Below are 26,558 nucleotides of genomic sequence, written 5' to 3'. Positions count from 1 at the left end.
AAGAAACAAGAGTCACCAATTGCTACTTAGGCAGCAACAACAGCAAGGGAAGATCAACCTGGCGTAGGACTGGATGCTCTCCTATAGTTCAATGATGTGTTATGTCGCTGGGAAACTGATCGTCCTCCTCTAGATTTTCCATTCGCTGTCCTTTCCTTGTGGGTCTGTCTTTATACATTGCACGGCTGATGGCAGGGATAATAGCAGTACGTTACTATTGAGTTGTAGAATTACCAATGTATTCCCTCAGTGTAAGGATTTCTGCTTGCAACATGGAACTTTCCCCTTCCCTCCCCATGCACATCCTAAATCTGCTCTATGCCCCCCCCCAAACATCCAGAGCATATATGGAAAGGCATAGGGTATGTGTGAGGAGAGAAGGGGGTGGGGAGGGCTGTCACAAGCTGACACCTATATCTATCTATAGCTGTATCTGAACCCTCACCATGAGAAACAAAAGTTAGCAGTTGGGAAGTTGCATTGCTGAGCATCTCCTTTCCCTGCAGAAGGTCCCAGGTTCAATCCCCAGCATCTCCATGGAAGGCTGTGAATGCCCCCTGTCAGAAAGCCCGGAGAGCTGACCATTGTAGATAGTACTGAGGTAGATGGAGCAATGGTCTGACTTCTTGTGAGGCAGCTTTGTATGTTCTGAAGAGTTTGGTCATTTCTTCTGCCTAATTAACAGCACAAGTCTTTCCAAGGCAACACCCAAGTAAAGCCCATTGAGTTCAATGAAGCTTAGTTCTACATAATTTGGTATAGGTGGGAAAGTGAGACGGGGGGCCCAAGTTCTCCAAACAGCATGGCAGTACTGGGAGAATCTATGTGTTCTTTGTGCATTTTTAATTGGAGCAATTGGTGTAGGCTTTCAGAGGTGTGTGGGGAGAATGGGAAGGTTTTGGATGCAAGAATCCCTGATCCAGCCCTTGAGAAAAGGGAGTACCCCTTTTGCCTCTACTATCCTGCAGTGGTGAGGAGAGAGGCATGCTGAGGTAAGATCTCTTGTCTCTGTGAGCAGATCTCCCACTTTCCCTTCAAAGAAATCAACCCAGAACATCCTTAGGGGAGGTTGGTGTCCAACTAAATTCTCCTTGGGGAATTTAGTGGGCCACAGTTAGGCATGTACATTGAGTTCAATGGGCCTGCTCTGAGTAAGGCCAACATTGGATGCAGACTTATTGACCCCTGGTATACCCTCCCAGGGAATACAGAATTGCTGCCTTGGATATATGTTAATTCCTTGTCATTTTTCTGATGTGTATGGATGACAGGATGTGCATATTTAGATTCTGTAAAATCTAACACAAAGGAATTAGACCCAGGACACTCCGTAGGTTTTCTGCAGGGAAAGGGATTTTAATCCAGTTCTACTCCAGACGCTGAAAATCCTCTGCAAGGTTGTCCAAGATTAAACAAGCACTTTCCTTATTCAGGGTGATATATGGAAATACCTACTGGTAGACATGCTTAGCATAAATAAAATATTATGCCTGGAAAGAAAAGAGGGGGGTGAAGATGCCCCTCCCCCACAGTTTAAATTTTATCATCCAGCATGAGTAAGGTAAACTCCTGTCATTAAATGTATAAAAATATCTAATTTTACTGCAGAAAAAAATATTTACAGGTAGAGAGTAATGTTCTCTTAATTAGGCAAATAACATTGGGGGGGGGATGAAAACACTGAACACTACAATGGTGTTAGGAGCTGCAGTGTAGTGAAGATGGGACATTGGTTGATTGGGTTCTTATCATGTTAAATGTCTTTTTATTAATGAACTATCACTCCCAACTGGGGCAGCAGAGCGCCCCAATCCACTGGTAATTTTTTAGCTGATTGAAATCTTCCAGGTTAAAAAAAATGGGGAGGTGAGAAGATGTTGATGGGGGCTGGGAAAGAGTGAAACTTGTACAATTTACAATTCAGTCTAAATTTTTTTTTTAAAAAAAGCCTTTGAACTAGAATCACTTAACAAAGACAGGCTGATTTTTGCTGTCAGTGAAACAGCAGCCCCTTTCAGCTGAATGCAGCCGACACGTAAGATATCTATTTTTTTTTTACATTTCCTTCTTTTTAAAATAATTTCAAAAAGAAAAAATTACACAACACATTAAAGAAGATTCAGGTTTCTCAAAGCTAAGCGCAACACTTAAGTAATAAGGTACTTAAAGTGCAAAGGCACTTTAATGCCAAAAAAAGGAAAAGGAAAAAAGAAGTGACGCCCTGTGGCTGCACTTGGTAATTGAAAAAGCTGTACTGACAATATTATTTACAAAAAAGGGGGGTGGGGGGAGAAGAAATGTTCTAAGTCTGGGGAGGAGAAAATTTTTGGAGAATATCTATTCCCTTTCAAGTGTACGGGAGGGGGGAAACTTTCCCCCAGCATCCTTTCACTGTCCTATGTCCCCACCCCCACCCCAGAAAGAAATGTAGGCAAAACTGCTCCTGTAAAAAACATTAAGGTTCAGCCTCAATTCCCAAAGGGCTGAGGTATGGGATGTGGAGGAATCCAAGCAATAACTTAAAGGGGACATAGCAGAAAAAGAAAAGCACCCATCATAGCCCTGGCGTTGTAGAAGGGTTGTTTGAGAATTTAAATTGTGGAAATTCTTGAGGATTTGACACATTGCCTTGGTCTGTCAAGTTCAGAATTGGGTTAGTGTTTCTTTCTTTCATTTTCTTTTCTTTTTTTTTAAAGACTTCTCCCCCAGCAAATGAATCCTCAGCCCAGCCTTCCCCAACCCCGGCTCCACTTCACAGCTGACTTATGGCAGTTTGTTTTTCCAGAACTTCGAGGTAGTCTGGTTCAGTCTGTAGTTTCTCTTGCAATAAAGGAAGTTCAGGTTTGGATTGCTCTGAAAAATATTTCCGGGGAGTCCCGTACAAAACTGTTTTATTTATCCTGTCCTGGTTTTGTCGCCTCGACTCATAGGAAGGTGTGAACTGTCTTTTGGGGAGGGTGCAAAAGTTATAATGGACCAGGCTTCCACTGGGCAGCTCCTTGACCCTCTCCACTATGTTTTGATACAGCAGCTCCGGTTCCCTCGAAAAGCCCTGCTTCTCCAGCATTTCTGCTGCAGTGATTGTAAATGCTAGGCTGGCAGAGTCCTCTTTCTTAGGCTCGAGATTACTGTAGCTGTATTCATGGAGATTCCTATAGTAAGCCACCGGGTCTCCTTCTTTCTGCATGTAGATAGGGTTCTGGCACATCTGGCCGACAGGAGGTGGGATATAATTATACACATGCCCTTCTGCTTTATCGTGCACCTCACTATTGTAGCACCCATACTGCAACTGGAAGGAGCTTACGTCAAGATTGTTGGCACTGCTGGGGACGCTTGGCATACTCTTGCGACGTTTGAGAACAAAGACAAACAGACCAGCCCCAAAACAGACAGACAAAATAAACACAACCAAAAGGCCCAAAATTAAGACAGAAAGGGGGACTTCAGTACGTATTTCTGGATAGGAGCTGGGAAAGATACTGAAGGCCTTTGGTATGTCTGTGTTCAGATTTGGCAACAGAAAAGAAGAATCTAACAGATTGGGGTTCTCAGGGCAGATGGCCTCCTTGCTCAGGGTCTTGAGATGTGCTCCAGCATGCTTGGTGGGAGAGTCACAGATGACTTCATTAATAACAACAGGGGTCCCCAGCTGCTGGTTGTTTTGCTCTGTGACTCTTTCAATCCAGTTCCTCAGCCCCATGATGTCGCAAGTACAATCCCAAGGGTTTTCTTGGAGGTCGATCTGAATCAGAGCTGAAAGTTGGTCAAGAACCCCTCGCACTGGCAAGTATGAGAAATGGTTGTTCCTCAGGTTAAGTCTGGTCAGGGTTGTGCCCCCAAACGCATTGTCAGGCAGGGACCTCAGCAGATTGTTGTTCAGAAATAACAGGTGAAGGTTCCCCAGGGAATCAAAGGTACGTGGCAGGATATCCTTGATAACATTATACTCTAAATAGAGGTACTGCAGGCTATGCAGCCCTTCAAACATGGTAGGGTACAGGATCTCAAGGTAATTACCATTGAGATAGAGTCGGCGTAAACTGGTGAGGTTAGAGAAGGCACCTTCTTGAATCACTGCAATCCTGTTGTTTCCCAAATGCAACAAATCCAATGAACTGTATTCCAAGAGATCTGTTTTGTAGACAGTTTGCAAGTAATTACTTGTGAGATAGAGTTTCTTTGGACTGGTGGGCCTTGGGTGGAGATCAGAAATGTTGCCAATTTTTTTCTCTTGGCAGTTGACATTCAACCCACTGTCAGAGCTTTGAGAAGTGCAGACGCAGCCATTTGGGCAAGTGAGTGGCACAGGGGACTTGGTCTGGTAAACCATGATAGGCCCAAAGATCTGCCTGTCTTTAGACACTGTGACCCGTGGAGTTGGGCGATTCCTTGTTTTGGGTGGGCGACTAGATTTCGGGGCTCTGGTGGCACCAACGGCAGAATTAGTTGTTGGGGGGAATCTCTGGGCGTGTGTGTCAGAGTGGGAAGAATGTTTCTCCTTCTGGTTGGAGTCACCTGCACTTTTTCGAGGGCAAAGATCCTGCCTTGTGAGTTGGGTGACATCTTTGCCATGCAACCGGAATGGGGTCTCGCAGACTATCTCCCCTACAAAGACAGTGATGGTGTCCAGCCAAGCCTTGAGAGGCAGGAGGTCACAGGTACAGTTCCATGGATTCTCCTCCAACTGGATTTCCATGATGCCTCCAATGTGTTCCAGGACTCCAGCAAATGGCATCATCTTCAGCCTGTTCCCTCTGAGGTCCAAATGAGTTAGCAGGACAAAACGGAACACGTTGCTGGGCAGTGACAATAAGAGGTTGTCATTCAGGATCAAGACTTTCAGTTTGTTGAGCTTGCTGAAAGCCCCGGCCTCGATGGCGCTGATGTAGTTGTAGTCAGCCTGAAGGTACTCCAGGCTCTCCAAGCCTAGGAAAGTGTCCTCTCGTAGGGTTTCCAGCTTGTTGTTGTTGAGGTGTAGCCTCTTAAGGGTCCGAAGGCCTACAAAGGCCCCAGCTCGGATCTCCTGCATGTCGTTGTTGCCCAAGTGCAGGGTCACCGCATTGGAGTAGTTGACAAACTCATTTGGGTAGAGGCGAGTGAAGGCATTGCCATTGAGGAAGAGCTGGCAGATCTTGGATGGTGGTGGCACGAGGAGGCTGACGGTCGTAAATCCCTTGTTTTCGCAATTAATGTTCAGCACATTCTCCTTCTCCTCGCAAGGGCAGCGGCTCTTGCTGCAAATGTCTTTGGCAGGCTTGCGGCTCTCTGTCGGCCAGATCCCAGCCACTGTGAAGACACTGAGCAGCCAAGCACCCTTCAGCATCTTTATGCTCCGTCCAGCCCAGCTTCTGCACGGACAGGCAAACCTGGAGGGAAGTGTGGAGGGAGGAAATCAGAACCCTGGTTAAACAACAACAACACTGGCAATGGCCAGCTGGCAAGGTAGAAAAATTCAACAGCTTTGTGTGCTAAACTTGGCATGCATTTCAGGGCCTCCTTTCTCCAAGAGGACCCCTGCCACCTTTCACATGTCCCCTGCCATCTTCTCGGTTCCTGACTCCCATCACCTTGATTCCACAGGCCTACGGTCTGTTCCCTCTATTATTTGGTCTTCTTTACCAAGCTTTCCTGTTCTCTGCCAGCTCTGCTCTCCACCCCTGAACTCCTGGGAAGGGGATCAGAAAGATGTGGGAAGCATTAGCTTGCTAACAGCCCCATGTTCTACTTAACTCTAGCATCCCTGCTCTCCACCCTCCATCAGCCAGGTTGCATTACTATAGCAATACTTCCTGACCTGACAGTTCTCTTTCTGCTTTTCCTCTTGCACCCTCCCCTGAAAATCCATGCATTCCCACCCCTCCCTTGAACTTTTGTCCAAGGCAGGAGCTACACTCATCCCCCACAGCTTTACACAGCTAGCCCTGCCTGCTTCTTTCCGCCTCCCACATTTTCACAGCAATCAAAAGCTCTCAGTGCTGTGGAGAAGACTCTCAGCCCCATAATTTCCATTCTGATCACTTGCTACCAATCCCATCAACTCATCAAGAGCTGTAACCAATGCCTTGGTTGGGTCCTGTCATCTTCCAGAAGAGCAGGAAAAAATTAATCAGAGAAAAGAAATCTTGCCTCTTTCTTTCTTTCTTTTGATCTGTCTGTCTCACTCTTCTTTCCTTCTTCTTCTTTGTATATAATTCAATTACTCCCTAGTTTACCCAATAGGAAGGTTGAAGGAGGTACGTGAGTGTAATGAAATTGATGTTCCCCCTACACACACTTTAAAAATGTTCTATGAACCTTGCAGACCCAGGAACCTTTTGTTCTTAACTCTCTCCCTCCAAAATTTCAATAGGAATTCAGCACAGCCTTAAATTACCTGACATAGATGATTATTGGGGGTGGGAACTGAAGTCCACCCCTCTTCTCTCACCACATGTTTGATGTCTGTAGACCTTGCTGCTGTAAACCTTTTGACCTTCTTTGCTCTCTTCACTCAATCTTTTCTAAAACCTATTCCAGCATTATTATTTTTGCACCTCTAGTTCAGGGAAGGGAAAATACAAAGGAAACATCATATACTCTTCCACTCCTTCAATAAATACTGTAATTGTTTAAAGAAAATCAGACATCTGAGAATCCCGACAAAATCTAAGCATTTGAGAACTCTGCACCCCTAAACTCTCCTCCCCCCCCACTTTCTGTACAATCGAAGCATCCTCACACCATGGGGGAAGGAGAAAGCTGAAGGGACCAAAGCCAGCTCCAGACACCCAAAACTGAACTCCCCCCTCCCCGTGCCTCTCCCCTCCAAAATCATTTGTCCTCCTGAACTCTCCAGTGCCCTGCACTTCCTTTGAACCACTCCTGGCTCCTCTTCCGCAGAGAAAACAAGGGTTGTGGGGAGATTAAATGCGACTTGAGACCCCTTCTAGCTCTCCACCGCCCCACATCTCCCTCAGATCCTTGTCCTTCTCCACTTATGTTGGTTTTCGCAAGGTCAGGAATACAACAGAAATAATACACTGCCACCCCAAAAAATCCCCTCTCCTAAAAAAAAAAACCTCTAGCAGTTTCGGGTGAAAAGAGCAGAGGCGGAAGCGGGTTTATTGGGGGGGGGCGTTGAAGGAGGCAGGCATGCTGGCGCCAGAGCCAAGGGCTGCGGTACTCACTCATCAGGAGGAGCGGAGGGTGCCCTCCTTCGCCTCTTCGCGCAGCCACGACGCCTTCAGCATCCTCACCTGGGAGCCGGAGGAAGCGAAAAGAGCGCCTCGCAAGAAGGTAAGGAAGGATCACAGACGGTATGTTTCCCCGCCCCCCCTCCTCTGTGACTCTCTCTCCGGGGGATGCTCAGCGGGACCTTTGTAAAGCCTCCCCTGCTGAATCGACTGCTGGGATAGGCAAGGCTGGGAGGAAACGGTAGACGAGGCGTGGGCAACGGGGAGAAGCAGGCAGCAGCGCTCGCTTCTCGCTCTCCAGCTCCGACGGCTGCCAAAGCACTTTGAATGGGCAGCCTTTTGGCAGGCTCGCCTTGGACCGAGCTGGAGGCTGACGTCACGCGCGGGGATGGTGTTGCTGGGGCAGCCGGGGAAACACGGGGCGGAGACTCTTTTTTTGTTTGCTTGGTTAAAAATATATTATTAATAATAATAATATAAAAAGCTAGATTCCCCCCCCCACTCCCGTCGCTTTTCTAGACTGGCACAAACGACTGCGCTCTTGCAAGGCTCCAGGGTCTCCTTCACTCCTGTGGACCATCATACGCGCGCACACACCCTCCTCCCGGAAAGGAGGAGAAAGGCAATGAAAGCGAATTATGGACTCTGAGCTTGAGGGGGGAAGAACCCCACCTCCCGCCCCAACTCCACTTCTGTGCTGTTGGCAGAATTCGATCGCTGCTCTTCAAAGAGCCTAAACTAGAATCGCCCCGCTGCTGGATCAGATCAAAGTGACAGATCTCTTTCCCTCACAATAGCGAACCAGATAGGAACGACAAGGAGCTGTCTTATACTGAATCAGAACATTAGTCCTGTAGCTCAGCATGGCCGCCTCTAAAACCAAGCTCTCCAGGGTTTCAGGCGGGGCCTCTTCTCCTCAGCCCCACCAGGCGATGCTGAGACCTTCTCTGGAGACTGAGCCTGGGACTTTCCTGCATTGCAGGCAGTTGGACTAGATGACCCTTGGGTCCTTCCAACTCTACAGTCCTACGATTCTTTGATTCTCCATTCATCGCAGATGCTCTGCCACTTTGAGCTATCAATCTTTCCCTCCAGCAAGCCCACAAGCATGGCGAGAATGCAGTAGCTGCTGCCCCTCAGCTCCCAGGACTCAGTGGTACCACTGCCAATGAATCTAAAGTCTCCATTAAGAGGTCACTGGCCAAAGTCTATCTTCCATGTGTCTGTCCAATGTCCCTTTCAAGGCCTCTACACCAATGCCTAGCCATCACAACATCTTGGTAAATTCCATAAATGAACTATGCTGCATTGTGGGTGTAAATCCTTTCTAACATGAAACTATTGACTATCCATTTTATTGCTACACCATGCTACCTCCTCCTTCATCCTTCCATTATTGTCAGCCTCTTATTTCTCTCCCACTTATTTTCCATCTTCTCTCTCTCTCTCTCCCTACCATTGTCAACATTCTCCTGCTGTTGACTAGAAGAGATCAGTATGAATGGGCTATCACAGATCTCTACCTCCCATCATCCTAAATGCTGTTTGATTGAGTGACAGTTCACACATACAGTAAATCATTTATCCATTCATTTGGAAGAATCATATCCCACCTTTTGGCCTAAAGAACCTCTGGGAAGCTTACAACAGTTTGAAATAATGTATGTGTGCACAACACATACATAATCCATACAACCTTGCAGCAGCTAGCCTTTTGACTGATTGATGGGGCAGAACATCCTTACAAGCAGTGTTTTTTTTTTCTATTAAAAAATGTTTAGAGGTTCTCTCATTTTCGTACTCAAATTGAAATACTGCCCCTCAATGAGGCCAAATTTAGATTCACAGAATGTTTAGGGGTATGCATACCCCTGTGTTCACTCAGAAAAAAAAGCACTGAATACAAGTGTAGAGAAATCAGGGGCTGTGGATGTGCTTCACCAACAGCTAAAGGCAGGACTGCAAAATATGCTTGTCTGAAATCCTGGAGAGCTGCTGATAGTCAGTGTAAAATAATGATACTGAGCTAGAAGGATCAATGGTCTGACTTAGTATATGGCAGCTTCCTTTGTTCCATTTAGGAGTGCCATAGCTCAGTAGTACATCTGCTTCACATGCAGAGGAATTCAAATTCAGCAACTCTACATAGGGCTGGGAGAGAGTTGTGCCTCAAATCCTTGAGAACTGCTGCCAGTTAGTGAGGGCAGCACTGAGCTAGATAGACCAATGGTCTGGCTTAGCACACAGCATTGAAATATATTGCTAGGTATGTGCAGACCAGCCCAAAATCTTCTAGATATGGACCATGTCACTGACCTTTTGTAGTACTTGATGCATCATTAACAGTTTGAGTGTTTACTTAGCATCACTCTCTGCTCTGGATGTTTATCATGGCCAATGCACACATCATGGTATGCCGTACATTATGATAAACACCAAAAATATTTAGTGTACACCAAATAAGGCATACAGAATACATTTCTCTTACACAGATCAATGGCCCTCTCTGCCAAGTGTACATTTGGTGGCACACCTAGCTTTTACTACTGTGTCATGAGCGAATTGAAGCAGTCCTTAGATACCCAAAATGAAGCCAAATCCACCACTGTCTGAAAACCTAGATTAATTCTACTGGTGATTTCCATTAACTGGAAATCTTTTTTTCTTTCTCTTTTTTGAAGAAAGGGTGCCGGTACTCTGGTACATTGTGAAGCTGTTAAAGTAAGTGCCACACTTTAAACATTTATTTTCTTTTGTAGGGATTACTGCATACCCCTCAGTACCCCCAGAAAAAAAGCACTGACTGCATCTAAGGGATATAAATATATAAGTCCCTCTGTGGTCTTGTCCCCACTGCATGCCTGGAAGACCCCCCTTTTCAGACTTACACTAGTCTCAGCTCAGTCGGCTTGAGCTCAGACATCTAAGCATCAGTTGAACTGGCACGATCAACTTACACCAGCATGTCTCTAGCTGAGCCAGGATTGGGGACTTAATGCTTATGGAGATCCACTGCATCCCATTTTAAAATAAACACAACAAACACCAGAAATAATGCCTCTGTGATAAATGTGATAAACCTGGAAGAAAGCGCAGAAGCAGAAACAGCTACACAAGTGCTGTTGGCAGCTGGCAACATTGTTATTGTTGAGTGTGAGACTAGGAAATTGAGATGAAAGGGTGTTGTTGTGGGGTTTTTCGCCAGATAATGCAGTATGATATATATGAGTATTAAATTCTCTTTCTTTCTTTTAAAAAGGAGGGGACTTCTGTGACATTTGTCTTCACTGCAAATGATAAATGTGGGGTTGAAAAGAAACAAATCACCAGGGGGTTGCCATAACTAAGTGTAAATTCCCATGGGCAGTAAAGCTTCCCACCTGGGTTTGGTGCTGACTTGCAACTTGTGAATGCATATGAAACTATTACATGCATAGGTTCTTCCTTAGGAGGCAATAGTTTGTGGGTGTCTATAAATGAATTGTTACATGTTACATTGGTTGCGTTACACTGATCACAGGTCCTTTGCAAGAAAACTATTTATTCCCAGGGTTCTCAGTAAACATTACCATATGTTTGACTATTGCCCCTGAAATATTAACTCTTTTAATATATTTCAATTGATGGGCCCAAGTTACAAGAAAAGGATATTCCAACTAAACACCAATATGAACTTTATGACAGTAAAGATAAAAGGTAAAGGACCCCTGGACGGTTAAGCCCAGTCAAATGATGAGGCTGTGGTGCTCATCTTGCTTTCAGGCCAAGGGAGCCAGTGTTTGTCCACAGAGAGCTTTCTGGGTCATGTGGCCAGCATTACTAAACCACTTCTGGTGCAATGGGACACCATGATGAGTGCCAGAGACAGAAACACCATTTACCTTCCTGCTGCAGCGGTACCTACCGTATTTATCTACTTGCAGTGGCATGCTTTCAAACTGCTAGGTTGGCAGGAGCTGGGACAGAGCAACAGGAGTTCCACAGTGGTGGACATTCTTTCCTTGAAGGTTTTTATGCAGAGGTTGGATGGCCATCTGTCATGCATGATTTCGTTTATATTCCTGCATCACAGGGAGTTGGACTACATGGCTCTTGGGATCTTTTCCAACTGTACAATTCTATGAAGGGAAAATGATTCATAATTTAAGAGAAAACACTTACCCAAGTTACAGGTAAATTCTTGAGGCTGCAAAACTGTTACATTGGTCACATCTTTTAAAACAGAATAGAAAGGAAGCATTTAAACTACATGTGGCATTCTTCTTGATTGTTTTGTAGATAATATCAAGTTTGTTCATGAACAAATAGTTTAATGTTATTTGCAGTTAAATAATACCAGCTAAAACACAAAATATTATGTAAGGAAGCTTACTAGGGTTACTTTGGTCACCACAGAATTACATTTCAGCAAGTGTTTTGAATTTTAAACCTCTGTTGAAAACTTGTATATTCCATCAAATTTATCCAAGCAATTAAGAATACCTATTTCCATTGGACAGTGTTCTCGAAGCTACGAAGATGAGTTTGACCAAACTGCAGGAGGCAGTGGAAGACAGGAGTGTCTGGTCCATGGGGTCACGAAGAGTCGGACACGACTAAACGACAACAACAAATTTCCATAATGGCTGGTTCCTGGTGTGTTTATGTGTACGCGCACAATGTGTGTGTGTGAATGGTTTTATGTAATCCACTTTGACCTTTTTATGAATAGTGGTAAATAAGTAATTTTAAACAAGTGAGCAAATAAAATAAATATAGGAAGCTCTTATATTAATAACTCAGATCACTGGTACACCTAGCTCACCCATTAGCAATAACTCTCAAGCGTTTCAGAAATAACTTCTACTGTACTACTAGGCAGAGCACTATAGACGGTAATGGTGTAACTTGGCACCTGATTGTGTAAACAAGCTCCCTCTGTATAGCTACAGAAAGAGCATATTGCTATTCTGGTCCTTCTAATGCCCTGTGCATGTCACCATTAGTGTGTCACTGAGGCTTGTGCATCCCTGCAGTTCTCTCTGTGAGTGCTCAGCAAGGACTTCCTCCCATATTGCAAAGGTGTGGAACGTGCTATCACCATCTCCAGGAGCCTGTGTGCCCATCTCCCTTTTGTAGTTGGCGTTGCTATTGTTGCACGGTGAGATATTTTTATTCCTCACCCACGACGATTATTAAGAAAATCAACAGTTACTACATTTAGCAGTAAACAGCCTGCAGCGTAATTGTACAGAGCAGAGCAAGCACCATGCCAGACAGAAGCAAAGGCACACAGTCTGCATGTTGCAGTGTGTGTATGGAAGAGAGAGAGAGGTGGACCCTGTTGTCACTAGCATCCTTTGGGAGAACGGGAGGGGTGTGTGAAGCTGACATGAAGGGCAAAGAGAGCAGGGAGCTGGCAAGATGCCCACCTTGCCTGTTGATGCCTCTGAATCTTTGCTTTTGTCACAACATCTGGTGCTCAGCAGTCGCTTTGCAGGATCTGTGTGCTTCTCCTGGATGAGATTTAGGGGGCGGAGGTGCAAACTGGGAAATGGCTAGTCCCAGCTATCAACCCACTAGGTGGGCTCTGTTCCAGAGTCCTGGGGGTGAGTTTCTGTGCGTCTTCTGTAGCCTGACGAAGGATCCCCCCCACCCAACTTTTATATGCTTCCATTTTGGAAATGTATTACGAGGAACCAGTAGTTCTGAGACTCTCAACACATTCACACCATACATTTAAAGAAGCAACGATGCAACTTTAAGCATTCATGGCTTCTCCCTAAGAATTGGGGGGGGGGTAGTTTGTTAATAGCGTTGAGAGTTGTTAGGGAGCCACTCCCCACATGGAGCTACAATTCCCAGAGTTCCTTGTGAAGAGGCATTAATTGTTAAACTACTCTGAGAATTATAGCTCTGGGTGGGGGAATACCCTTAAACAAACTACAACTCCCAGAATTTTTTAGGGGAAGCCATGAATGTTTAAAGTGGTCTCATGGTGCTTTGCATAAACCCCACATGAATACATTGAAACCAAGAGGTGGGAGAAATACATTTAAAACATCCCACCCACTTCTAAAATGCCACACTGAATGTGGCCTCCATGAAGAAAAGGTCAATGCAATGCAAAAGAAAGCACTGGCAACAAACATACTCTGTAAGTGACAATCCATGCATGGCCCAAAGGGGGACTAAATATGCACATGTAGGAGATATCAGCAAGCCTCAGGAATGCCCCAAGGTTTGCATATTTGTTTAAGCTTTAGAAAGAAACCTTCAGGGGGTCAAAACCATCATCATCAAAAATCCTGATGAGGATTGAACATGGTCAGTGGCCACAGAATACTGAGTGTCCAGGAGGGGGTGAAACTGGGGTGGGGGAGAACAAAATGGAATGTCATGGAAAGGGGAATTATTGCCTGGTTGGAACCCTGAACATGAGCACTCCATGATGCAACATTTTGCTATAGCCCCCGCTTGTTATTTTAATAGTGCAGAACATTATTTTTCAGTCCCATCACTATCCCTCTCTATTATACTGCCTTGGTGTCCTGAAAATGCATCTCTATTTCAGTTTGGTTAGTCTGGCTACTGCTTTACATTTAATCAACAAAGAGTGCCATTCCATATACACTCACTTGGGGAGTAAATCCCATTGAGCTCAGTGGGGCTTAGTTCTGAGCATACACATAGTGGATTGCATGGCTAGCCATTGATTAATCAGCTCAGAGATAAATAGGCAGTAATCCTACACCACCAAACCTGAGAGGAGTAACCCTACTTAATCTTAATGGGACCTGCTTCTAAGTGAACAAGTATGGGATCAAACTTAAAAATTACTGAATCTGTTGACAACTTTCAATCTCCAGTTGGGAAGTCTAACCAAACTGGCAGCCTAATCGAATAAAGTACATCCAGTTGCAAAAGCAGTGTTGTCCTGGGAAGTGGAACCACACATTATCTGAGTGAGCAACTCAGGTGCCTGATATATTACAAGCACAAATGCTGCACATTTGGCTTTTCAAGTACTGAGGATCATCTGGTGGCTGCTGAGACCACAGTGCCTTTGCCAGGACAGTTTTATTTCATATGTGTGGGCAAAAACAGGCCCCCTGACATCAGTTGGTTGACAGGTGGGTGGTCAAACTTGGCCCATGGGGTTTGCAGGGAGATAAGGATCATGCCCATCAGCTAGATCCAGATTCCCAACTATGCTACATAGCATACACATGCACACAGACAGACATTTCCACTTTGGCTTCAAAGGGCAAGTGCATCAGAAAAATACAGTCTTTCCTGACGAAGAGGTCTTGATGCAACTCTGAAGAATTAATTTGTTTGTGCATTTCCAAAACCTTCACAAGGCCAACCCAGCCCTGCTATCTGGATTCTGCTCCCAGCACAGAAGGCAGGTTATGATTTATTGTGCTTGGCACTGTAAGGGCACACTGTGTTGACTTTTCAAGACAACCTCTGGCAGGGAACTCTCTGGCAGACAAAAAATAGTAACAGGTAGGCGTTTAAGAGACAAGAAAACCCAAACAACATCCCAGGTAACCTGACCTGAATTTAATGAACCACCATCAACACTCCTGCACTGCTCCCACCAGTGAGAGCAAAAATTCTGTGCATAACAGAATTTCAGAAGATATAGCCCTAAAGGGGGGGGGAGTACATTCCCATCTGGTTTTATTTAAGGCTTTGTTGTTACACCAAGAGACAATCTGGGCTGAAGCACAATGAATCTGCACCAGGGGGATAGTTTGGAACCCGAATTGAGCTAGCTACAACCCTTGCCAAAGGAGACTGTAAGTTCCCTGGACGTCCGTCAAGGTGGCATTATATTACGTTTCTCATTTCTCACAGGCTCCCAAAGTCCTTTTGATGTGCAGAGACAATAGGCAAGCAGACTTAGGGGGTTGCTGTTGCTTTTTAAAGCAACTTGGAATGCATCAAAGTGTTCAAAAGAGGGGCAATACTATCACGGTGACAGGCAATCCATTAAAAATATCTCATTGCCTTGATGTAGTTAGTTTCACTTCTATTATAACATTGTTAAGGGTGCGATCATAACTGAGGTGGGTAGAGATGGGGTGGTAGTGCTAAGGGGGAAATTCTGTATATTTTAGAGACACCCCCCCCATAGAAGTCAATGGTAGATAGTTATATAGAGCTAGCTCCCCAAATCTCCCATAATTTGTGACCCTTAAAGAAGGGCAAATCTATCAAGTTTGGTTTCTCTCAATTTCTCATTTCATTGCATGAAAATTCACCTGCCTTGTAATGCAAAATTTTCCTCTATATACTTTTTTTTTTTTGCAAACTAGCTAATACCGGTATGTGTGCTATGCACTTTGCACTATACACTTTGAACTAGTATATGTTTGTGTACTTGTATTGAAAAATTAAGTGATGTGTGAATTGCAAAAGATGGCTGTATTTTGGTTCATGTATCATTTTGGAAAGTGAGAATTAGGTAAGTTCACCTTTAAATGTGAACCAAATCAAATTTCTCCCCCATCCCTGCTGACCATTGGCCATGCTAGACAACGTTGCTTTTTATGGATGGCAGATCAGAATGTCGGCCTTTTGAAGGCATTAGAGGATGGACATGATGAAAAAACCATTAAGAGATGGTGACTTCCATACAATTGCAAATGGTGGACATGTCTTGAACAAATTCATACCACTTGTGCTATAAGGGAATTCATAAGGGAATTTACATCAGTTGCTTGAGTAATGGGTAAAATAAATGGATAGAAAGCAATTGTTCAGTAAGATAGCACACTTTGCACGTGGACAATTTAGGAGTTTAAAGACAGGGGTCAGAAAGACTCCCATCTGCCCCCAGCTACCATTCTCAGGCTGTAGCTTTATCACCAGTTTTCTGTGCAGCTTCTAGACCTGATGCTATATCCACAAAGGCTTTATACCTTTGCCTTAGAAACTCCTTAGAAGCTTGTAGTGCACTCAGGGGTTCTGCAACTGACAGCGTTATGCTAAAAGTTTATCCCAGTTCCCTGCTCCCATTTATTCTCTATCAATTAATGGAAAAAGAAAACATATTTAGAAATTATCGAAGGAGAGGGGAAATCTCTCATGAGTGGGGGGCAGTGATTTTGTCACTTTTGCACTAGCTGGAGAATGTGAATGTCCATTCTTTCATTATACAAATCAAGGTTTGCACACTGAAGCCTTCTTAGCTGCTCACACATTAATGAAAAACCAGGGGCAGACGTCATGAGGTAATTCCCCCCATAGGACATTTTCAGTTCAGGAAGTGTAGCCAGCCAAGAAGGCTGACAGACACTGGAGAAATGTTTTCTGGTGAGAAAAATGTGTGTGTGTGTGTGTGTGTGTGTGCGCGCGCGCACACACACACACACACACTTTGATTACCTTGTACTAGTGAGAAAAGCTCAAAAGTTGGTGCCTACAGAAATTCTAAAGAAATTTTAAAGTGCGTTGCAAATGAGGCAGAGAAATGGAAACCTATTTCATAGCAGTTGAAGAAAACTTTTCAGAAAACAGAGGATAGATTTTGGCACAGCACTAAAGTAGACTAGGATTTCCAGAAGGCAGAATGTCCAGAAATTATTGCCATATCGAATTACTGATGCACTGAGTCAGATAAGAAGATGAAAGAAGTAGTTTCACATGCACCAGATTGTTTGTCCAGCACAGGAAACTTTTCAGAATGAAATTCATTGACAATTTCCCCAAGATTCTGATTTGTGAGTTGAGCATAGAGCTTGTACCAAAAAGAAAAGCACTGGTTAGCCTTGTAAGTTTTATTTTCAATCAAAACCATCTTGGATCACAGGTCTATCCTTTCATAGCAAAGGACAGCCTCTGTGGCATTTCAATGACCTGGAGAAGCTAATTAGATTTTGCTAAGAAAGTAAATTGAATTGTTCTTGGACTATAAAACAAACAGAACTGTGCCTTGCATTTACCTTTCATTTCCGTTCATCTCTTTCTCCATTCCCCATTTTAATACCATACCTTAATCTTCATAAATTGTTAGTTTACACCAGATTGATTTCTTCGCAAAAATATGTAAACAATCTTCAAATTAATGGAGGAGAATACACTATACCTATTAATAGTCTCCCTATTAAAGATTTTCTGGATTTACAGAAATATGTGCAAAGTCTCTCATAACATTTTTACAAATCAGTTTCATTTGTTGAGACATTGGGGGGGAGGGGGGAAGGTTAGATGGGGGGAAGATGGGTGGAGGTGGGGTGGGGTGACGATGTTTCTATTCTAATTGGTATATGTGGGATTGTGTTTTTTTGTCAGCGTTGCTTGTGCTGGTTCTCTGCTGTTTGCTTGTGTTCCTTTGGAGTTGAGAGGTTGGGGTTGGCCTAGGGCAGGCATAGGCAAACTTGGCTCTCCAGATGTTTTGGAACTACAACTCCCACGATCCCTAGCTAACAGGACCCAGTGGTCAGGGATTGTGGGAGTTGTAGTTCCAAAACATCTGGAGAGCCAAGGTTGCCTATGCCTGGCCTAGGGTGTAATTGTTCATTTGTGGTTGGCTGTGGTGGTCTTTGTTTCGTTTGTGAGTGGGGTGTGTGTGTGTTTTTGAGTCCTAGTTGATGGGACAAAAAATGAGGGAAGGGTTTTCCTTTCTAAATGTCCCCAAAGCATTAGTTGTTGGAAACAGAATACCAGACTGGATGGACTTTCTGGGCTAATCTATCATGCTAGTTCTAATGCTGTTATAGATTAAATGCAAATGTTAACAAATTCAACATTGTCTTCTTATGCATTATGCACCAGTTTCAATAAGCGCTGGTGCACAATGCACTGTGGTTTATTTATTTATTTATTTTTAAAAAATTACTTACATCACAACTCAGTAGTTGCAACATTATGCATGACTCCTGGGCTAAATGAGAATTTGATTTTCTAAGATGCTTACATCTTGTTTGGGAACGGAAGGAAATAATAGCCTGAGGCGCTGCAGTTAAGGGCCTTTCAGATCTAGCCAACTGCAAGTTCCAAGCTCTCGTCGTTCACCTACACTCGATTCATGGGTATAAATAGCTGGCTGGCTTTCCCACTGCGCTTGGATTCCTGCCTCTTTGGATACATGAAAACATGCTTTGCCTGTGCCCATATATGGGAAATAACAGTCAGGGGCCCTTGAATCTCTGCCAACTTCACAGTCACTCCCACACATCATAGGAGGTTTGCAGAACTCGCCTAGTCTTGCCAGTCCTTGTAAAAGGAGGATAATAGATCCAGAGGATGACCAGCTGGCCTCCATGGAGTCCTTAGGCTTTACAACCCTTGTTTCTCTTCCATTCACAAAATTTGATCACATAGCAAGGGTGAAGAAATGGGGATGATTTACACCCAGTGTTGTCATTTGCCATGCCACACTATATCTGGAGATATATATATATATATATATATATATATATATATATATATATATATATATATCGTCTCAAATTACTTGTTTTAGTGGGGTGTATATATGCCCCAATGAACAAAGGTATAAAAAGTTTTAAAATCAAAATGGGGGGAGTACGCTGCATGGGTATGGGAAATTACTTCTATGCCATCAGCCAAAACTGACTCATTAATCCAAGCATCCCCAAACTTTGGCCCTCCAGATGTTTTGGACTACAATTCCCATCTTCCCCGACCACTGGTCCTGTTAGCTTGGGATCATGGGAGTTGTAGGCCAAAACATCTGGAGGGCCGCAGTTTGGGGATGCCTGCATTAATCCCTTACTTTAGTATTTTAACAGTAATTACTTGCATATACTACGTATTAGTAATTCATTTGGGGTTTTATGTACACTAGTCCAAATGACACAATGACTTCTATCCGCAGGCTTTTATTTATATAGTAGGGTGCAAAGCAGGGCTGATAAGGGTGCAGCTTGGGCTGGTGGTTGTATGTATAATGGACAGAACCTCAAGGGTCACAGAGAGGGCTGGAGGGCTGCATTGGGCCACAATGCCAGAGATTCCTCATCCCTGCTGTATGCTGTTTTCAATTGCAATTTTTTAATTCACCTTAATAACTTTGCACGCCCAGACATATTTTGCAGACTTTCCACAGATATCTATGAGTGTGGAATGGTAAAGCAAGAAATGCTGGGAATAAAAGTTCCACTGGGCATATCCTAATTTGCTTATTTAGCTGCTTTAAAAATATTGAACTTCTCTCAGTTGTATGTAGCTTGGAACAGGAAGGTTCTGATTGGTTTCTGTTTTAAGTGCTATCCTTGCTAAGATGTTGGTTTTCTTTTGTTGTTCAATTAGCTCTTCAGAGTCACTGGTCTTCTGTCGATAGACTGGATGATTAAATTATTATTCCAATAATGAGATTTGACATGATTAGTGTCAATTACCTGGGTGACCTTTAAGTAGGTTAATTGGCAGCTCTGAATAATGATCACCTTGTAGAGTGAGACTCCCTGAGATTAAATGAGCCACAATGCTACTAAATTTAAAGAAACCAGGTCTCAGCCATGTTCAGAGGACCACTCCATGGGGAGAAGACCAGCATGATCTCCATTTACAGTTACTCCAAGCCTGTGTACAATTTGTGACCCTCCAAGATGAATGCAGCATATAAACCACATACTGAGGGCTGCACAGCATTTCACATGCCTGTGTACATTAGGAACGGGGAAGAAATTACATGTAGTTCAAATTAAATGAATCTACCACAATTATGCAAAGCCAACTGTTGAAATTCACACTTCTCTTTTGCAGTACAAGCAATGTATACAAAAATGCATATACCAGGGTAAAGTGTGCATATAAATTCATATATTGGTGAAAATCACATACAAAATTGCATTATGATAGGGGGAAATAGCTTTAGAAAAAACTATATATTAGGAAGAATTGCATACAAAATATATTTTAGGAGACACTGTCATTAAATTCTGATGAATTTTCATGGTTGTTTTTAATATAAAAAACTAAAAAAAATCACAAAATGTGGTGGAAATATGGAGAATTTAAGATTTGAAAGATGAAATGCTGATGCTTATTTATTTCAGACATTGCAAATGGAAGTCTTCTGCTGCTGGGTAGACTCCATCTGTTGGAAGAAAGGAACCTTAGAATCCAACACTATGTATATTCAAACCTATGTTTGTTGCATTAATTTTTTGTTCTTAAAAAAGAAAAGAAAATATTAGTGTATATACACCTAAAAAAAAATGTAGGGCATATATGCCTGTCCCTAGTGTCCCGGCACTCATGCACAAACATGCACCCAAACTCACACTTGTATTGCCGCCACATCTCAGCTTTCACTGGGATTCACATTTGGGAACAGCAAGCTTTACTCTCAGCTAGCCTAAAATTACTATTTTTCAATCCAACATGGCACACTCCAGACACTGCTAGATTACAGCTTCCACCATCCCTGAGCCAGATGGGCTGGGGTTGATGAGAGTTGGAATCCAATGATACCTAGAGGGTACCATGTCGGCTATCCCTGGATTAGCACAATAGCCCCGGAGTGATGCTTTGCTGGGCCATTGTAGGGATGTAAAAAGTGGCATCCTGGTCACAGGCTAATCTTGGTGGTGAGGATGCTATCTAACCTGCCCGTAAGCCTACTTACGGGCAGGATGAATGCTGAGTGTGTGTGTTGTAGACAGACACACCATCATTATGCTTAACATCCTGAACTGCTCATGGAGACCAACTAAGTTTGGAGAACACTTCAGTCTCCCAGGACATTCTATACAAGATCTCAAAGTCCTAAGGCCACCATCTTATTACAAAATCAATTTCAGAAATAGACTGGAAAGAGAAGTTGCTGAATTGCAACTTATTATTAAACTTAAAACCATGGAGAGACCTGGTCTGAATAGAGACATTGGATTCTTATCTCATTATACACGATAAAGCTATTTTTTGTCATCTCACCCCTTCCTTTTTCCTGTAAGACCAATTGCAGTCATTAACAGTTGTCAACAGGTTTACCACACATATCAGCCAATCACCCATTCCCACCATCCTTCTGAGCAATACCCCTCCCCACCCTCTCACTATATATAAGGGTCTGGTGACTTCTGTTTCAGTGTATCTGAAGAAGTGTGCATGGACACGAAAGCTCGTACCAATAACAAACTTTGTTGGTCTCTAAGGTGCCACTGGAAGGATTTTTTATTTTGGAAGGATTTTTTTAAATTTTGTTTAACTGCTCATGGAGAGAAGGTGTCATTCACACAGTATTGCAAGACAAGCAAATGTCAAGCACAGATTACTTTTGGCCTGGCCTAAATTAATTTTCACTTCTGACTTGCAACCCTGGTCTCCTGATGTAATGGGATTTGAAGGAATCATTATTTTACTTATCCCTTATAATTAGATGTGTAATTCCTGGTCTTATGTTTTCCTTTATTTAGTTTTCAAATCTGTGTGAACAAATTCACACACACCCCACTGTATACTTGAGCCTGGAAAGCAGCACCTAGTTTTAGAAATAAGACTTTACAGAGGATTTTGTTTGAAACCCTCCAAAGCTAATCCACTTTCCCCCTGTCACTCAAAACTATTTTACTTTAAATAAAACATTTAAGGAAATTGGAACACAATTCTAGAAACCTTGAAGGAGAGACCTGCCACCCAAATTTTTGACTGGCTATTCTTTGCATGTATTTCAATAAATTATGTTGCTCCTTTCCATACCTCCTCTCTTTCCTGCATGTTCTTTTATGGAAGGTGTGGGGAACCTTTGGGCCCGCAGATTTTGCTGAACTACAACTCCCTTCTTCCCTGTACATTGACCATACCTGCTGGAGTAAGGTTACCAGAACGTCCCCGTTTACAAATCAGTCCCCTGACAAGTTGAAAAGTGTCCCTAGATTCACTGTAAAATCTGGTAACCTTATGCTAGGGCCGGTGGTAGTTGTAATTAAGCAACATCTGGATGGCCTCAGATGGGACCATAGCTCAGTGGTAGAGCACATGTTCATCATGTGGAAGGTGCCAAGTTCAATCCCAGGCATCTCCAGTCAGAATGACCAGGTAGGAGGCACTTCTATTTAATTTTAATATCACAAGATGATATGCAGACTAAAACCACAACATTGCAATAAAATATTTTAAACCACTTCAATATGAGGTGCTTGGCAAAGAATGTCAGGTTTCAAAGGCCTGTCTGAATAATGCAGTTATTAGAAGATGACTAAAAATGACTAGGGACAGCCAATGGCATAGCTTGGGTTGCCAGTTCGCAGGGCAGCACGGGGGGGGGGGGGAGGTGGCACAGACATTGTTAGGCAATTGAATGTGCATGTGTACTCCATTTGCCCCCTGCAGATGTGTTTTACCACTGAGTTATATGGGCATGCAAATATACTGTGAACAAACTTTTCCCTTTTGATAGGAGGCACCATGTTTGCAGTTACTTAATATCTGAATACTTGTGCTTGTGTCCTGTTAAACGGGGAGAGTCTTTGCTTCAAAATTGTGCAGTTATGGTGCAGGTTGTTGGATCTCCAGTGTTTTGGATCATACCCAAGTGGCTGAATTATCTGCTCTTTGGGAACATGTTTTAGCCTTTCCTGAAAAAGCAGATGACACCAGAAAAAAGAGGGAAAGTTTTAAACGTAAATGGGGTGGGATATCTGAAAACACAGAAAGCTCTCATTCAGGGTCCTGGTATGGGTATCCATGTCTTTTGAGGTTGGTTTTGTTATTGTTGTTAATTCAATTTGTGTTGTGTATGGTTATCAGAGATATGGAGTTCTTGGTGGTGGCTCCCAGGCCTCTAATCAAATTCACTTGGCATTCAGTCTTTGCTAACTTTGGTGCCAGGTTTCTAGTGGGGTGTTGTTGTTGTTGTTTTGGAGCTTTTGATTTCCAACATATAAAAGTTCCTTTTGCTGCTTTTTATAGATTTATTTGCTGTGACTGCTGCTTATGTGGATTTAGCTACTTTACTTTGTTCCCCCCGTTCAAGTGTTTACATTAGAAAAATAAAAACCCAGATTGAAGTCTCAGCTAGATGCCTTGAACACAGTACTGCATAAAAACAGAATATGAATATTTAAAATAAAAAACAAAAGACAGAACTGCTATCCAACCCCACTCTCTGGATTTCCTTTGTACTGTAACCAAGCCTCAAGGACAGAGACTGATATAATTTTTTGAACAGGGGAGAGAGAGAGAGAGAGAGAGAGAGAGAGAGAGAGAGAGAGAGAGAGAGAGAGAGAGAGAGAGAGAGAGAATATACACATACACAAACAGATCCAACATGTTGTCTGTGTTGCTTCTCTAGCAGTTTAATGCCACCCCCTGGTGCTCAGTCCTTTCTAAACACATATTGATCCCTTCCCTTTTCAATAATTGGAAACTGGAACCAGATGAAGAGACAAGACAGCCAAATACTCTGATGCAATTTATTTCAAAGGTATTGAAAAAACAAAAACAAAAATAAAAGATGCCTTCCTACATGGGTTTCAGAATTCTTGGTGTGTCTATCTGGACGTAAGTACGTACCGGTACATATCACTAGCACCTTCTCCTCTTGAAACCCACCCCAAGATATCCTGGTGGTGGCTCACAGAATAACTGTTTCTGACATAATAGGAAAGTGTAGCATGGGAAAGGGGTCCACAGATATCTGTAGAATATTGTAGATTGCTATTCTAACCCTGCATACCTGAGAATAAGCCCCACTGACTGCAATAGTATTTATATCTGTACAGACATGGGGACCAGTAGACACAGGGTGCCTTTACAGGATTGTTGTGAGATTAAAAAGGGATATAAATGTAACAAATAAAAATATGAGTTATTCCCAGTCATCAGAATATTTTATTTCATAATTTTAATAAAGTAATCTGTAATGGGGACCTTGTTGGCTGTATATAAGGTTTTTTTTTTCCTAGACAAGCTGTGAGGATGGAACAGATTTTAATGGTCAATGAAGAATGTTGAGGCTATAGAGTTTATATCCAATTTGTGTTCCTGGCTCCAATTTGGGATAAATGTAGGCATTTCTAAAAGTCAAAAGGAAAGAAAATTAATCTGCTTGTTTAGTAATCTGAAGCAGTTTGTTTCACTACCATGGGAAATCAAAAGCCAATGGATGGCATTCCGTGTGCTAACAAGGAGATGAGAAATTGCATTATTTTGACCAAGCCATGTCCGAATTAATACTTCTGGTTAGGTGGTTTTTTTGTTTTTTGTTTAAAGAAACTACCCTCTTTTAATTAAACAATGTTGCAAATTTCCTGTTCAACACAGGTTTCTATGGTGACAAACAGGAACTGGGGAACACACTCTGATTCATCTTAATTGCCAGCAAGTGTTAGAATCAGAAATCGGAATGAGAAAAGATGCCTTTCCATTTCAAAGTGGCCTTTTGAAGCAAACAACCGACGCTCTGGGATGCGAAGCCATTTGATAAGGCCCTATGTAATGAAAGCTCAATAGGAATATGAACGAACACATTAAAGCTAAGTATTCCCTCAAGTGAAAATACGCAAATTCTCTTTGGTAAGTGTGTTTCCAAATCAAGCAGGCTTTGGGTGATTAGCGACTTCACAGGACCTTGTGTGTACCCTAGCTACATAAAGTTAGGGCAAGCAGGCTGTTTGATGAAGCTGAACATTGAGAGATTTGTGACAGACAAAAGAAAATGCTTCTTCACACAGTGCATAGTTAAACTATGGAATTCACTGCCAGAAAAAGTAGTGATGGCCACCAACTTGGAATGCTTTGAAAAGGGATTAGATGAATTAATGGAGGACAAAGTTATCAACAGCTATTAGCCATGAATAGCTAAAATCTACATCCAATGCTGGAAGCAACATGCCTCTGAATGCCAGTTGCTGAGGTGAGTGAGGTGAGTGTTGTTCCTAGTGCCTGTTATTTCAGCTTCCCAAAGGGATTTAATTGTTCACAGTGAGAACAAGATGCTGGACTAGTGGGGCACAATACACACACACACACACACACACACACAGAGAGAGAGAGAGAGAGAGAGAGAGAGAGAGAGAGAGAGAGAGAGAGAGACCTTACAAAAAGCTTGGCTCAGCATCCAAAAAAACCAAAGGGCTGCACAAATCAACCCCCCTGCATTGCCACAAATCCAACTTAATGGTGTAACATTGGAAAATGTCGCTTACTTTTCCTACCTGGGGAGTCATCTTTCCACAAGGGCCAACCTCAATGCCAAAATCCAGCACTGTCTGAGCTCTGCTAGTGCAGCTTTATCCAGATTGAAGCACAGAGTGTTTGAGGATCAGGACATTCACAGGGAAACAAAAATTCTTGTTTTCAAAGCTATTGTACTACCAACATTTTTATTAATTATTATTATTATTATTAATTTATACTCCGCCCATCTGGCTGGGTTTCCCCAGCCATTCCGAGTGGCTCCCAACAGAATATTAAAAACACAAATAAACAACAAACATTAAAAACTTCCCTAAACAGGACTTCCTCCATACTTTACTGTATACTTGTGAAACATGTACCACTTATAAACACAACCCCATCTTCTCAAAATATTCCATCAATTGTGTCTCTGAAAAAAATATAAATTTCACTAAGACAGGCAAACTAATGTCAGTGTACTGGAAGAAGGAAATGTCACCAGTGTCAAACTAATGATTCTTCAACAACAACTTTGTTGGACTGGTTATGTTGTTCAAATGCCCGATTATCGTCTTCCAAAGCAACTACCTGTACTCTATTCCCAACTTAAGAATGGGAAGCGCAACGCTGGTGGACAACAAAAGAGGTTTAAAGACTCTCTCAAGGCAAATATTTAAAAATGCTGTATAAACACAGAAAATTGGGAAACACTGGCTTCCGAGCACTCCAGTTGGAGAATAATAATAATAATAATAATAATAATAATAATAATAATAATAATTTATTTATATCCCGCCCTCCCCAGTCGAAACCGGGCTCAGGGCAGCTAACACCAGTAAAATTACAATAAGACATGAAGAAAGAAAAACAATTAGTTAAAATACAGGTTAAAATACAATTTACATTTAAAATTTTAAATGCAGCCTCATTTTTATTTATTTAAAAAATAGCTTTTACCTAAGGTGTCACGGACTTTGAAGAAGCACGAACTCAGGATGAAAGGGAGAAACAAGTTAAGAGGAAGGCACACTTGGCAAATCCTCACCGTGATCAACTCCCACCCAGAAACCTATGTCCCCACTGTGGAAGGATGTGTGCATCCAAAATTGCCCTCCACAGTCATCTACTGACACACCATTAAGACCGTGTTCATGGAAGACAATCTTACTCAGCCATGAGTGATTGCCAAAGAAAGTAGTAGTTGGGCCATTGGCCTGATCCAGCCAGCTCTTCTTTCTTACATTGTTTGGATAGACTTGTTTCTAAACCAGACAGCCATTTGCTTTGGCCATGAGTCAGAAA

General features: G+C 42.8%; 1 protein-coding gene across 1 annotated transcript; it reads right to left on the bottom strand.

The window, feature by feature from the left end:
* Window positions 1-1,345: 1,345 nt before the first annotated feature.
* On the bottom strand, window positions 1,346-7,488 carry SLITRK2 (SLIT and NTRK like family member 2). Its single transcript, XM_035125297.3, has 2 exons — window positions 7,170-7,488; window positions 1,346-5,369 (listed from the first exon to the last, which is right to left on the bottom strand). Exon 2 carries the CDS (start codon window positions 5,324-5,326, stop codon window positions 2,753-2,755), a length of 2,574 nt encoding a protein of 857 aa, XP_034981188.1. The 5' UTR covers window positions 5,327-5,369; window positions 7,170-7,488; the 3' UTR covers window positions 1,346-2,752.
* Between the last annotated feature and the right edge of the window lie 19,070 nt (window positions 7,489-26,558).

The sequence above is a fragment of the Zootoca vivipara genome, chromosome Z2, assembly GCF_965207765.1.
Source record: "Zootoca vivipara chromosome Z2, rZooViv2.hap1.1, whole genome shotgun sequence".
Lineage (NCBI taxonomy): Eukaryota > Metazoa > Chordata > Lepidosauria > Squamata > Lacertidae > Zootoca > Zootoca vivipara.
This window is presented reverse-complemented; position numbering and strand designations above follow the sequence as displayed.

Bases quoted from the DNA above. Each gene is read 5' to 3' on its own strand.
- SLITRK2 (XM_035125297.3), bottom strand. From the start codon at position 5,326: ATGCTGAAGGGTGCTTGGCTGCTCAGTGTCTTCACAGTGGCTGGGATC.